The 13082-nt window shown below is 40.5% G+C and overlaps 1 protein-coding gene across 2 annotated transcripts in view; it reads right to left on the minus strand.

Moving 5' to 3' along the window:
* The window catches only part of NELL2 (neural EGFL like 2), a 156698-nt gene that overhangs the window by 12226 nt on the left and 131390 nt on the right, over nucleotides 1–13082 (minus strand). For both annotated transcript variants that reach the window (XM_074567442.1, XM_074567524.1), the window contains exon 16: nucleotides 5742–5882. In XM_074567442.1, coding sequence (XP_074423543.1) covers nucleotides 5742–5882 — 141 coding nt within the window. The remainder of the gene's footprint in view (nucleotides 1–5741; nucleotides 5883–13082) is intronic.

The following is a 13082-nucleotide window of genomic DNA, read 5'->3' on the forward strand; positions in this document are numbered from 1 at the left end:
TATGTCAGATGAGACTCAATTGTAAGGTGCAAGGGGAAATACCCGCTCAAAAATCAAATCAGTCTTTTGGATCTATTCTGGAAAGAGATCTTGGAGTTAATGACAGCTCAATAATACTTTGGGCAAAACCCCACAAATACAAGATTCGTAACGACAGATGAGAAAACTTGCAATAAACTCACAAGGAACATGAACGAGGCATAATTAGAAAATAACCTGTGTACACCTTGCTAGGGAATGACAAAGGGCTCAGAGATACATTCTTATGCAGCTGACTGAAAGTTAAAACTTTCCCTCCTCTGATGAGCCATCCAGGCTTACGTGCAGGACGTTCACATAAAGCCAGACAAGATCTCCCCTGGAGATCTTTCTGATATCAGTTAGATTGTGATCTATGTAAAGAGAAGATGAACACCTCTACCATTGAGAAACACGCTGTTGGAAGAGCTGGGTTGGGAAGGTGAACATTTCCTTTGCTCTAAAGCAACTGAAGTTTCTCAGTGACTTTAGCTCTGAGGAGTGGCATTAGCTCAGCAAGGTGACAACATGAGGATACCTGAATACTTTTCGCTTAAGGCAAAACAGGAAGGAGTACCTTTGATAGGGAGCCCAAGCTCTTCTGAGCAGAAACTTTGGTTTCTGTTCTGTGGTCTAAGTAAATCTATTGACTGATGTAATCATTCTTCAAAGAGCAAGTGGATTGTGAATAATTTATTCATGACTTCATGCAAGCCAGCTGTCAGAGTGCTTAGCAGATGTGGAAGACGAAGAGCTGAGACTTCAGATGCCGGTAATACCAGCTTCACAGAAATGTTGTTTCCTCATACAGTAAATGTGTTCAAATTACTGTCTGCTAAAATGTAGTGGTCGAGTTTCTGTTTTATTAGTCCTTTTATAAAAGATGAGAAACTCTGCCAAGTTTGTACCCAGCCCACACTCCAGAATATTTAAATACTAATGTGTCTCCATACCTGTCTTCTCTCTGGTGATGTTTAAGTTGCATTCCCAAACTCAATAATGAAGCCTTAATGCCTATAGCTCTGTTTGGGATGGATGGAAAAAAAAAGTCACTTTATGGTTTTATTTGTTGATCATGATTATGATCATGAATAAAGGCAAAAGGATTTCAATGGAGCTTTTGGAGTGCTAGTAAGATTTCCTGCTGAAGAGTAGTGATTCTTTATTTCCTGTCTCCTTAAGCGCTATCAGTAACAAAGCTTCTGTTAAACATTACCAGCGCTGTAGAAAGGCCTAAGTATAAGACTCCAAACTGACAGCGGTTTTTCAACTACAAGAAATTTCATGTACTAGTTAAAATACTGAATGTACTGTGAGATAAATTCAGACATCCTGACAGTCAGCAATTCCTCTGCCTTCCAGATCCAGAGACATAGATGCTGAAGTGACCATTTTGGACTCTGTTCATCCATTAAGGCTGGGAAGCATCCTGAGGCTTGTAATATGCCTCCATTCCTCATTATTCAAACTGAAAGAGGGTAGATTTAGATTGGATATCAGGAAGAAATTCTTTACTGTAAGGGTAATGAGGCACTGGAACAGGTTGCCCAGAGGAGCTGTGGATGCCCCATCCCTGGAAGTGTTCAAGGCCAGGCTGGATGGGGCTTTGAGCAGCCTGGTCTAGTGGGAGGTGTCCCTGCCCATGGCAGGGGGGTTGGAACTAGGTGATCTTTGAGGTCCCTTCCAACCCGAACCATTCTGTGATTCTGTGATTCTGTGCATGATTATCCTGGATTGTGGAAAATACTGTTCTGGTAGAGCCCCAGCCCTCTGTGTTGTCTGGCAGCCTGCTCTATCACACAGAGAAGGAAGCGATTCTATTTCTGCAAGCAGGACGGCACACAAGGAGCCTAGCCAGACATTTCAGAACATACACATACAAATAAACCCTTGCAACCAAAAAGATCCTTTTTGAATTGGGCATTCTGGATTGATGCTTTCCAATCCTTTCATTTGCACCTGTCTCATTCCAAGAATGTGGTACCTGCTGAGAGTGAAGGTACGTTGATCTCATATTCTGTATCAACAACAGCTGGTACCTGCCAGATATTCTTGGTAAATCCTAAGGGGCTGCACTAATTAGGTGAGCTATTCTTTGGACGTGGAAGTATGCAAAAAGTCCAACAGCTGATGAGGTATAACCCACGCTATTCTGGTACAGACCAATACAGCTTCTCTCTTCAACTGATCTTGGAAGCTTTTAGACATTGCAGGGGACAAATTCAGAGGAATCCAGACCTTATGCAGAACTGCAGAGCAAATATTAACTGGGCCTTAATGTTCTTATTGTAGGATTTTGCCCTCAGTGGTTACAGTTTTTTTAATGCAATGAAGCTTGAGGCTGCAATGTCTACTGTCTTAGCCTAGCTCTCTTTTATGAAATGGTACATGAGAGACAACCTTGAGAGCACCAATAAGACTGTGTAAAGAAACTATAAAGAAAAGGTGTAGGGGGGCAAAGACGAAGGTACCAGATAATATACCGTGCTGAATGCTATATTTACATATATATAAAATTTAAGACTTCCCAAACTCATGCAGTTCTCAAAGACTAAGCGGCTGATCTTTCACCACTTTTACAGAAATAGGATGATGCATAACCTAATTCTATTTCCAAGGGAAAAGCAACAAGCGCTACTAAGAGGTTGAAGCCCTACAGCTGCATTTCTCATCATTTCTCTCGGTAACTGTTATAGAGACCACAGGTCTACCCAGGAGTATAATGTGAAGCAAAACTAATAGCAAAGGAATCTCTAGGTCTTCCGTTGCCTGTAGGTACAATAAAATGGGATTATGCATTTCTGTGTTCAAGTACATTAGTCCAAGTACTCAATGTTTTCAGTCATGTGAAAGAAGCAGCAGTAGCCAAGGTCAATATAAGTGCAGAACAGGCAATTCAGCAACTATTATTTCATTATCAAGCACTGACAAAGTCTAATTGCTACCAAGGAGTCCCCGTCTAGCTGGGAATTTTTAGTATGGTGTCCTAATGGGACCATTTCCTGCAAAAGGGGTAGGTGCAGTTTTGTTATTCTGTTAAAATAAGGTTTTTAAGGAAATGCTCCCGTGCTTCTGTGATCTTAACAGAGGTGTTTCCACCTGAATCTTTAAAACTGGAGCCCTTGCTGAAGGAAACAAATTTCTGACTAACACTGATCACAGAATTCTTTCTGTAGTACTGTCAGCACACGTCCAGGGGACACGGACAGACCCAGATTTGAGGCAGACCATAGAGAACAATCAAGAAAGAAAAGTTTCGAACCCACGCTTCCTTGGCTTTTAAAGGTTGTCTCAGCTGAAAGAGGGAACTTTCTTCAAAGCAACTAAAACTTAAAAAAGATGAGCCGAAGATAAGTCTATATAAACACTACTTTGAAGTGGTCCTCTTAGAAAGCAAAATGGACAAGCCCCCGAAGAACATTTCCTAATCCCTATGAGGTTTAAATTCTTTGTAGCCCCAAGAAAGAAATCAAGGCAGGCTCAGTTTCTCTTTGGTGCAATTCAGCGCTGTTCCTTCTATGGTTCTGCAAGCTGTAGCACTTGCACAAGCCAGAAACCTTCAGAGGGCACTGGCCCTGGATGCAGCAAGAAGCTCATACACCTGCAGGTGGGAAGTGGAGAACTGAGATTTGAAATCTGAGATTAGTATAGCCTGGAAGCTGCTCCCCTGTTACAGTGGGTGTCTAAAAGACCAACCACCAACAGCTCAATCTAATCACCTCTAACTAGGGGATACTGAAGAAGTGCCAAAAGAAATCCATTTTCTTATGTCTTTAAACCCAGTAGGGGAATCTCTCATAGCGGAAAGATCTGACAGCAGAGAAACCAATTGCTTTTGCGCTACTGTGTTCTACTACTGGAAGTTTAACTTTCCATACCGCAATGGATTTTAGGCTCTCCTCATACCTTTCTCAGGTTTTATTTTCTGTCTGAAACACAATGTCACAGGCTTCAATCCAATAAAAAGTGATGTAGTAAAACTAATAAACGATCTAACCTTCCTTCCTATCTCAAGTTGCTATGCATTCCAAAACTTGGAGCTGCAATCAATCAAATTAAAAGTGTTCCACTTTTACTGACTAGGGTTATCAGCAACAAAGATAGTTTCCTGGCATCTGTGACTTAATTCTAATTACTTGTTATTCTCTGTGTATGTTTAATAAAGAACTGCTGGTGCTTTGTAGAAAAGGTCAAAACATTCTAATAATTGCCACTTCTGCATACATATAGCACTCCCCATATTTCTTTCTCCTTGGCTTTTCCTTTGCGTAGAAATTGCTGCTTAATCGTTGCTTGTTTGCACACATCTTGAAGAGCCACTTTGTATCATGTACATCTCTTGAGACAGCACACGCCAAACCACTACCTTCAACCCACGAGACAAATGTTATATTGGCATTGAAGAGAAAACTTGGGGTATTGAGAACATTTCGATAAATGCCTAGCTAGAGTATTACCTGTGCCAGAGTGACAGAAGGGCAACGTTATAATCAGAGAGATCACAACTTCTTCTTCGCACCTTCTTGTTCTAACACCTGGCCAGCTAACACTGACATTTAGCTAGCTCTTGACAAAGAAAGCTCAACTTATGAAAGCAGTGGCTGACTCAAATTGCTGATTCCTCCTGGGAAAACAGGCTTTCAGCTGTGGTGAAAATGTGTTGAAATAAAGTATTGATGATGGGGATACCGAAAAGGTCATTCTCGCTCCTGGAGAACTGTCTGTGTGTCTGCCTTAGTGAAATTAATTCAATTGCTTGCCTTTGGGACCGATGCAGCCCACCAATGTGAGTTTAAACAGCAAGGCAGGAAAGCTTATACTGTGTGAGCACTGAATATTTCAGCACTCGGAGGCAGAAGGGTTCTCCCTTCTCCTAATTGTGCCCTAAGTAGTCCATGGCAAAACAGGTTAGTTTGTTCTCTTATTTAAAAGCGGCAGCACGCAATATCTTAAAAGCTGAGTAACACTCCATACTAAGAGATGTGCATCTGAAAATAACTGTGTTCTTAGTAACCTGCTGTTCTGGCATTCATAAACAAAGAAAACCTTCCCATCTCCTTGTCCCCCGTCACTTTCTTGTCCCCTGCACCTTGCCCCAGCCCTAAGTCCACTGAGCTTCCCGTTTTATAAGGTTGTTCTTCAGATTGCAACTTTCTACAACCCATTCGCCTATGCACAGGAGGAGCAGAGCGGTATTAACCCAGGTGTGGGTAAGGGTGTCAGGGCTGCATAATCATTCTTTGCCATGGGAAATATTTTCATCGCAGACTATTTCAGTGTACGAGGAATGAAGTGGAGGAACTGAGGTCTGGATTGAGGCCCATTTCTACATATAAAGAACCTGACATATAAACAGATTACTGTGGAGTGACTGATTATAGTGCACACCATCAGCCCACGGGAAATCACTTATGCAAAGACCATGCACAGAAGTAGATGTAGGGCCAGGGAAACTGTGTTTTAGGCACCGTGCCTGATTTCACATATTATCTTAGCAAATCACAGAAATGGCCACTAACGCTCCACCTACATGTTAGGAATATTAATACTTTATATTCTTTTGCCTTTTGTTTATGATGCTTATTTAGACCACGATTGCTTTGGGGCAAGGTTTAACTTTCATCGGTACAGTGTCCAAGACAATACTTGACCAGTACAGTCAGAGATACTAGATATTAATGTAATGCGAGTCATAACTCTAGCCCCCTTTTTTAAATACTGACCTTCACAGGATTCTCCACTTGGTGAAAACATCCCATTGTCATGGTAGCCATCTCTGCACTCACAGTGGTACCAACCAGGCAGGTTAATGCAGTTAGCACGGCTGTCGCACTGAACAAAGCCATCTGAGCATTCATCGATGTCTGTTTATCAAGAATAGCAAAAAAAAGGAGAAAATTCACACAGAGGTAACTGGTACGTTCATCTGATGGAAAAACAATGTCTCCACTAGTTCTGGGTTTCACAGAAGTATTTTCATTACTGACAATTGAATTTCCAGAATTATTTGCAGTAAAGTTTTCAAGCATTTCCATAAAGGCCTTGGGTAATGGTGTTGGCCCTGCCAACAGTGGAGGTTCTGCTAATCCCAATTTACTGTTTACATATTAGCAACTCTTTTTGTCACAACACATGACAGATAACCTGACATCTGTGTAAATTGCCCACAGTATGACGAAAGGAGTGGGATCCCAGTTCAAATAATAAGACATTAACCCTTTGAGAAGTGCAGGCTGCCTGATAAACAAAGATTGTTTCTAGGGGCCTTAAATACTCACTCTGACCCTTGCTTATGCTCTTGGTGACACCGATTGTAGGTTAGTAGGGCTTCCCTATCTTGTGCAGTTTCTGTTGACTTACACCAGCACCTCTGTCGACATAACTGACTGCAGTCTCCTCTCTCACCATCAAAGAGAACAGCTGGGATTACAAACAAATGCTTAGACCCTGAAGATGAAATACAACACGTTCTCCTCCTCCTGATAATTCCTCTGGGATATGTGTTTGTTAAAAGATGAACTTCCACTGACTAAACCTCAGAGTAACAACTGACCGTAGAATGGATTTCTGGAGGCACTCGCTAGATCCAAAATCCACCAAAGCACATCCTGCAGACACCTGACCTCATGGACTTGGCAGAGATGCAGAGAACTTTGCAACATGTTCATTTCCAGTGCCTTCCGTTACACAGTAAGCTGTATTACAAGATCAGGTCCCAGAGTATGAGTGTTAACAGTTAGGGAATGCCAGGAGAATGGAGTTAAACAGGGACAAAAACGTGTCCTTCCTTATCAGATTCATAGCACTATCACTGTGGTTTATACCAGAGGTAGCATACCTACTTGAGCAGCAAGCTGACTGAGAGGTGTCTATGGAACTGGCACAGAGGGCGACACAACACATGCAAACTGCCTTCAGAAACAAAATGCTCTAAACCCTAACACCATGAGTTTAAGTAATGAATAAGCCCTTGATGTACTGGCCATTCTGGCCAAAGTAAGGATTCAACCTTTCTCTAAAAGGTTGACTCTTTAAAACGAAGAACTAAGATAACAAATTAAGACTCAGACTCTTAGAAGTACCTCAGCAGTTGATCCAGTATCCTCCGGGATGCGGATACGAAGGAAAGGTGTGATGTGACCACTGAGATATATGTAAAATACGTCAAAATTCTGCCCACAGTCCCTGTTAGCTCCCATTTATGTCATCTGTTATTTGCACAGGAGAAAGTATGAACTGGCTAAGAAAATTAATTGTGAGCTGCAATAAGGTAACAAATCTCTTTCCGAGAATACTAATGTGTGCACAGATAAAGATATACTCACTCTGGTCTCTTATGAAATCTATTCAAACACAAACTTGAAAAAACCCCAAGGCTTCCTTATCCAACGAAAACACGTCGTTCCACATTTGAAGGCAAGAAATTTATTAAGTATGTGGGGGATGCCTGCATAAACTATAAGGTATCACCAGTCACCCACATTTGGTTTTGAGCTGCATTTTTCCTATACACGTCAGGGGGTAGGTGGGATGTGCTCTGGGTATTTTATTTACATGCAAATAACATCTCTTTGGAATAACCTTACAACCATATCATGAGTGCATTGGTTTTTCAAAGCTTTACAGATACTTGATGAGATTTCATTAGAAATCTTCGTTATGGTGACTCAGTCTGATTTTTTTCTATTCACAGTCTCTCTAACCGGGCACGCCTGGTGTACATTACCAGCATTTATGATGATGAAAGTTACCAGTACTCCTGCTGGAATATTGCACCAAGAATGCGTTTTCATGCTTTGTGCACCACAAATTAACTCGTAAGTCTCTACTGGTTAAAAACACAGAATTTTCAACTCCACTATGAATCCAGAAGAATCATCTAAGCAGTCCTGCTGCAGGACTGAGAAATGCCAAACCTTTACCACCTTCCTGTTCAGCGTGTCTCTCTCTAAATCAGTATAAACTCTGGCCTTTTTCTTGTGAGCAGCCAGGAGCCAGTGGGACCTCAGAGGTGTTTGAGAGATCAGAGGAAGATCAATGAAAATTATGTTAGTGTAGTGAGAAAAGGTTGGTTTGCAGTCTGCGCCTTATCTACTGCTATTCGCTCACATACCCACAGATTACTTAAGAAAAAGGAAAGGAAAAGAAGAAAGGACTACAATCTAGAAGTTCCCTTACCACTGGGGAATACGCTGCCTGGGAGATGGCTTGCCTGGCAGAACAGAATCTGAGTTACCATGCTACATGCTTGGCATCACCTGGTCTGTATAAGATAACCTGTTGGGGTTGGACAAAGCTCCAAGCCCCAGAAAATCAATGAAGCATGTAACCTGAGAGGCTGAAAGAGCAGAGGTGTTGTTCAGACTCAGTTTGAAACTTCATACTCAATAACATACATTAAGACAATGGATGGCATACATTTCTTCTTTGGCAACATGAAATGTATTTATTGGTGATGAGGTGGAAAAAAAAGTGTTATTTAGGTCAAAGTAACAGATATGAATTAAAGAAAGCCTCTGTTCCTCTCTTCAGAACAATTTATTTGTGAATCTGTAAACCTTATAATTATAAGCACAGTATTGCAGGCACAGGCTGAATGCATTCTGATGAAGTCAGTTACTGATTATTCAGGAAAAACAAGCCTTGAATGTCACGTCAATATTGGTAAACTGACAACAAAAGCCGCTTTTCTGTATTTATTTGCAAACTAGCTGACAAACCTATCTCACAAGAAATATTACTTGGGATGAAATGCTTTTACAGATGCCAATAAACAAAGAAATACATTCTTCTGGTTTTGTTATGGCTGCATGTGAAGTTTAGGGGCGTCACGTAAGAAGCCCTCCCGTAACAAGCGTGGATGGAAGCACGCTGCTGGTCCTTAAGAAATGTACTGTTCTTAACAGGTTGTTTGCCTGAAACCATCCCTCTTCCCTTTGCATTGGAACCATTGCTGCACCGATGCTGAATAGCCCGTTACTCCTTATGTGATTTTGCAGCAAACAAAAGAAATCCAGAACAATTCTTCTCACCATTAACTTTTTAGGCAAACGACATTTTACAGCACGTGCCAGTGGGTTTCAGAATATAGATGTTCCTTATGCACAGAACTGTGTTCTAAATCTCACAGGTAATGCTGATCATTAATTTTAGTAGAAACTTGCTCTGTTATGGGACAAAATATAACTGTCGCAACCCTGTTAAACAAGAAAACGCAGCAGAATTTTTTTTTTGCAGAGCCAAAGCACTGATTTAATGGAAAATTTTCTTGACATTTGGATAAAAGGATTTCTATTTTCAAATGGGCATAGCATGGCTCAGGAAGTGCTGCAAAAGTCTCTACAACTGAAATTATCTTATTAGTATGGGAAAAGCAGCCAGAAATAATTTTTCTCTGTCCTATGGTGAAACATTCTCTGATGAATCATCTTGCAGCTGCTCAGTCAGAGGTGTGAGCTGAGAAGAGAAGAAAAACTGATTGAAGTTTTGCTTGGCCAGTGGCTATGGTGTATCAGTGGGCTATATGGAACATTAACAGCACTAACGAAGTCCTGTTTGATGCTATACTAGAAAGGCATGAAGAATGAAATATTACTCTATAGACGGAAGTTACTGAAAGGTTTTATATTTTCACTTATGAAAAAAATTAAACAAAATGTTTAAGTAGAAGGAAAGGAGGGATGTATTTTTTCAATAGCAGGTGATGACATTTTTAAGGAAATAGATAAAACAGACATTCTGAGTATGCAAGTCCCATTCTTTAACTGGCTATAAGAAGCAAGGAAAGCAACCCTATCTGGAAGGAAAATAAGAGTCTCATATGTGTGATGGGCCAGAGCAAACAGACTCATCCTGGCCGTGCTCCAATTTATGGCAGAACTCCCATTGATTATCATGGAGGTGGCATTTTTCTCGAGTTTTCTCTTTGCTTTTCAAATAAAGAGCACAATTGCACATACCAAATCTGCCACCCCACTGATAGGAGTGTCCAGGTTTGGAAGAGAAAGCAATATTGAGACAGTCGCTAAAAGCAACCTTCCCCCCAAGCTGGAGAGCAGCTACACAGCTGTACCGTCGCACTTCAGCAACGCCTGCTCTGGCTGTACTTCACCCTACAGGGTTTGCACGGCAGAAGTTTTGTGATTTTGGCTCTTGAAACACTGTGGCTGGAGAACACAACACACCTGTGAGACTGATGAGCCCACAAGGCACCAGGAACATGGGGACTCTCTCTGCCCTATGTAACTCATGGACACACTCATGGCAATACTGTACATACCCTACTGCCACAAAGGGTAACTGGTTATTTCAAACTTATGTTGCATGTGATTTGGTTTTCAAATATTCAGGTTTTCTCCTGTGCATTTTTCTTAAGCTGAATTCAGTCAGCTTGGTTATTTCCATATTTTGTTACCCGTTTTTCAACTGGAAAAAAAACCCCTAATTTTTTATTTATTTTTTTTTGTTAACTGGAGCCCCACTCTAATAAAGTAGAAACACAGTCACTGACATTTTGAAAGTAAGTGCTGTATACACCTAGCTCCCCTTGACAGGAAAAATCCTTGCTCTTCCAAATCACCTTTATACCTCAGAATCACTCATTTCCTGAATTGTGGCAAGTTTCAGCTGTTATACCCCTTGCTCTTGGGGAGACTGAGAAAACCCTACTCCCTGAAGAGTAAAATAAGATCATTAGTAAATTATCCACTGGTACAGTAAGAAAAAAGGAAAGCTAGCTGTCTGATGAATATTATTAGAGAATTTCTGTATAATAAGAGCTTTTGAAGATTGAAAGTGGTATAAAATTGCCAATTTGAAAGATAGCAGTGCTCTTTCATCCAGCAATAGGACTGAGCTCTCTAATGTGGTCAAGCTGCACTCAACAAAGAACCATGGCATGGGGGAAGAAGAGGGGATTTATACCATTTTATTTTACTCAATCCAAGACTGAAATATTAATCATCAAATCCTCCTCTCAGAAAAGCCTGTATGCCACCATCAAGCACAAAGTTACGGAGACGCAGAGCACAACTTAGTCCTAAAAGCCTTTCTTTCGTAACTGCTTTATCCAGGTCAATACAAACCAAAGCCCCAGTAGGCCTCTCCCGTCAAGAAGGCAACACCACAGATTGGCAGCTGTGAATACTTACAATTTAGTTATTTCCATCCTGGAAGTTTTTCTGGGACAGTATAATACATGGCAGTCGGTTAAGACTGCCAATTAATCCCAATTACAATAATCTGTCCCAGTGCTAATTGGGTTATTATCACTGGGTATATTTATAAAGATTAATGAGCAGCCAGTAACTTCCATAATGTTCAGTCACTACTGACTTAGGCTAAATTTGAGATCTCATTTCAAAGGCAACAGTTTTTCCAGACTAATGCTAACCTCCAGAGCCACCCACATCCCAGCCCCATATAGAGTATAAATAAAGTGCAAACACTGAGAGACAAATAATTTCAGAGACAGACTACTGAAAAAGTGGTTTAGGGGACTATGAAGCTGTTTAAAAAGAGAAATCTTCAATATTTTTTTTCATGGGTACATTTGGAACAGTCAGACTCTGATATGTCTTTGCATACGTCCATACATTTTCAAGGACGTTACGTCTGACTTGGGTATAAAAGACTATGTCCCAACTATTCAGACTTATGCTTAGATAACAGAATGTTCATTAGGATTAAGATGATATCTGAGTTATCTGACTTTAGTAAATACGTATACAAGGGGGAAAAGGCCTTATTCAGTAGGACAAAATAGAAGTTCACTGTATTGCACAATGTATTTGCTCTCAAAACTCAATTTTCTGGAGTAGCTTTGAAAAGAGTTCATTATCTCTACTGCAAGTTCTAGAGTCCCATCTCTCGCATTTAAGAAGAGAAAAGTGTTTGTATTGGTTTTCATGTGACAGCAGATTTCTAATATGATGATATTTGAGAAGACCCTGCTGTTCAATCAGACCTTTGATTGGAGATCTTACGCAAAAAACTGGTCCCAGTGGAGAGATATAAGAGCCTGAAACTAGTTCAATACACTGGAACTATCTTGTTGTTAAAACAAAATATCATCTTTTGGGATTTCCATCCCACTACATTCCCATATATCACGTGCATATAAATATCACACAGAGGAATAAAACCCCCAAGAATACAGAAACTGAGATTGCTGAAATAATCCATGAAGGTATCAGTTATGCCAGAAAACAAAAGTTATTTAGAATGCTTTTTAAATCTGTTTTGTAAAGTCTGATCAGCTCCTTTCTTCTAACGCTGCTGTTGATTCCCAAAGGAACTTTCTTCCTTGGTCAATAAAAGTCCTAGAGCCTGATTTTGTTTACAATCTCACTATGATTTGTTCAGCCATCAGTGACTCTTTAAAGTTATGATATCATGTTGTGAGTACTAGCGCATGCTTTTCACTGTATGGCTTCTCACATCCAAGTTTTCATTAAACCACAGAATATTCTTGAGTTTAACTGCATTTCCCGCCCAACATTTCATTCAGTTACAAGTTTAAGTTATGAAGAGCTGGACTACAGCTGGCCTGTGGGGCACAGCAAAGAGAAAAGTCACTCACATTTTATCCTAGCATAACATAATTTGGTGAGCAAAAGGACTTTCTTGATATAGCATTAGAAACATTGGTTATCTCAGATGCAGCCTTCAGAGAAGAGTGAAGACCGTGGCCTTTTCTCCCCCTGCTCCCCTGGATAATGAATTAGGCCTGTGTCAGAAAAAATGCATTTTGAGTGTCTTTGGAGTTGCTGCTTCTATCTCTACACCTCCCAGATCTACCAGAAATTCTAGCTGAGTCACCTTAAAACCATAATCTGGCTCAAAGGGCAGGAAACTAGTGCTGGGGCTATAAATGTCACATTAAAAATTGCTTCAACAGGTTGAGTCACTGCTGCAGATATGTTTGTCACTAAAAATTTCCAACTGTCATGTTGCACAAAAAAATAACTATTGTTAAAACAGGTCGTCTTTTTTTTTTTTTTTAATCCTAGCAAGGGCATGATTGCATTTTTTTAAAGTACTCTGTCCATGGAAAACTAATTTAG

The sequence above is a fragment of the Larus michahellis genome, chromosome 1 (genome assembly GCF_964199755.1).
Source record: "Larus michahellis chromosome 1, bLarMic1.1, whole genome shotgun sequence".
Lineage (NCBI taxonomy): Eukaryota > Metazoa > Chordata > Aves > Charadriiformes > Laridae > Larus > Larus michahellis.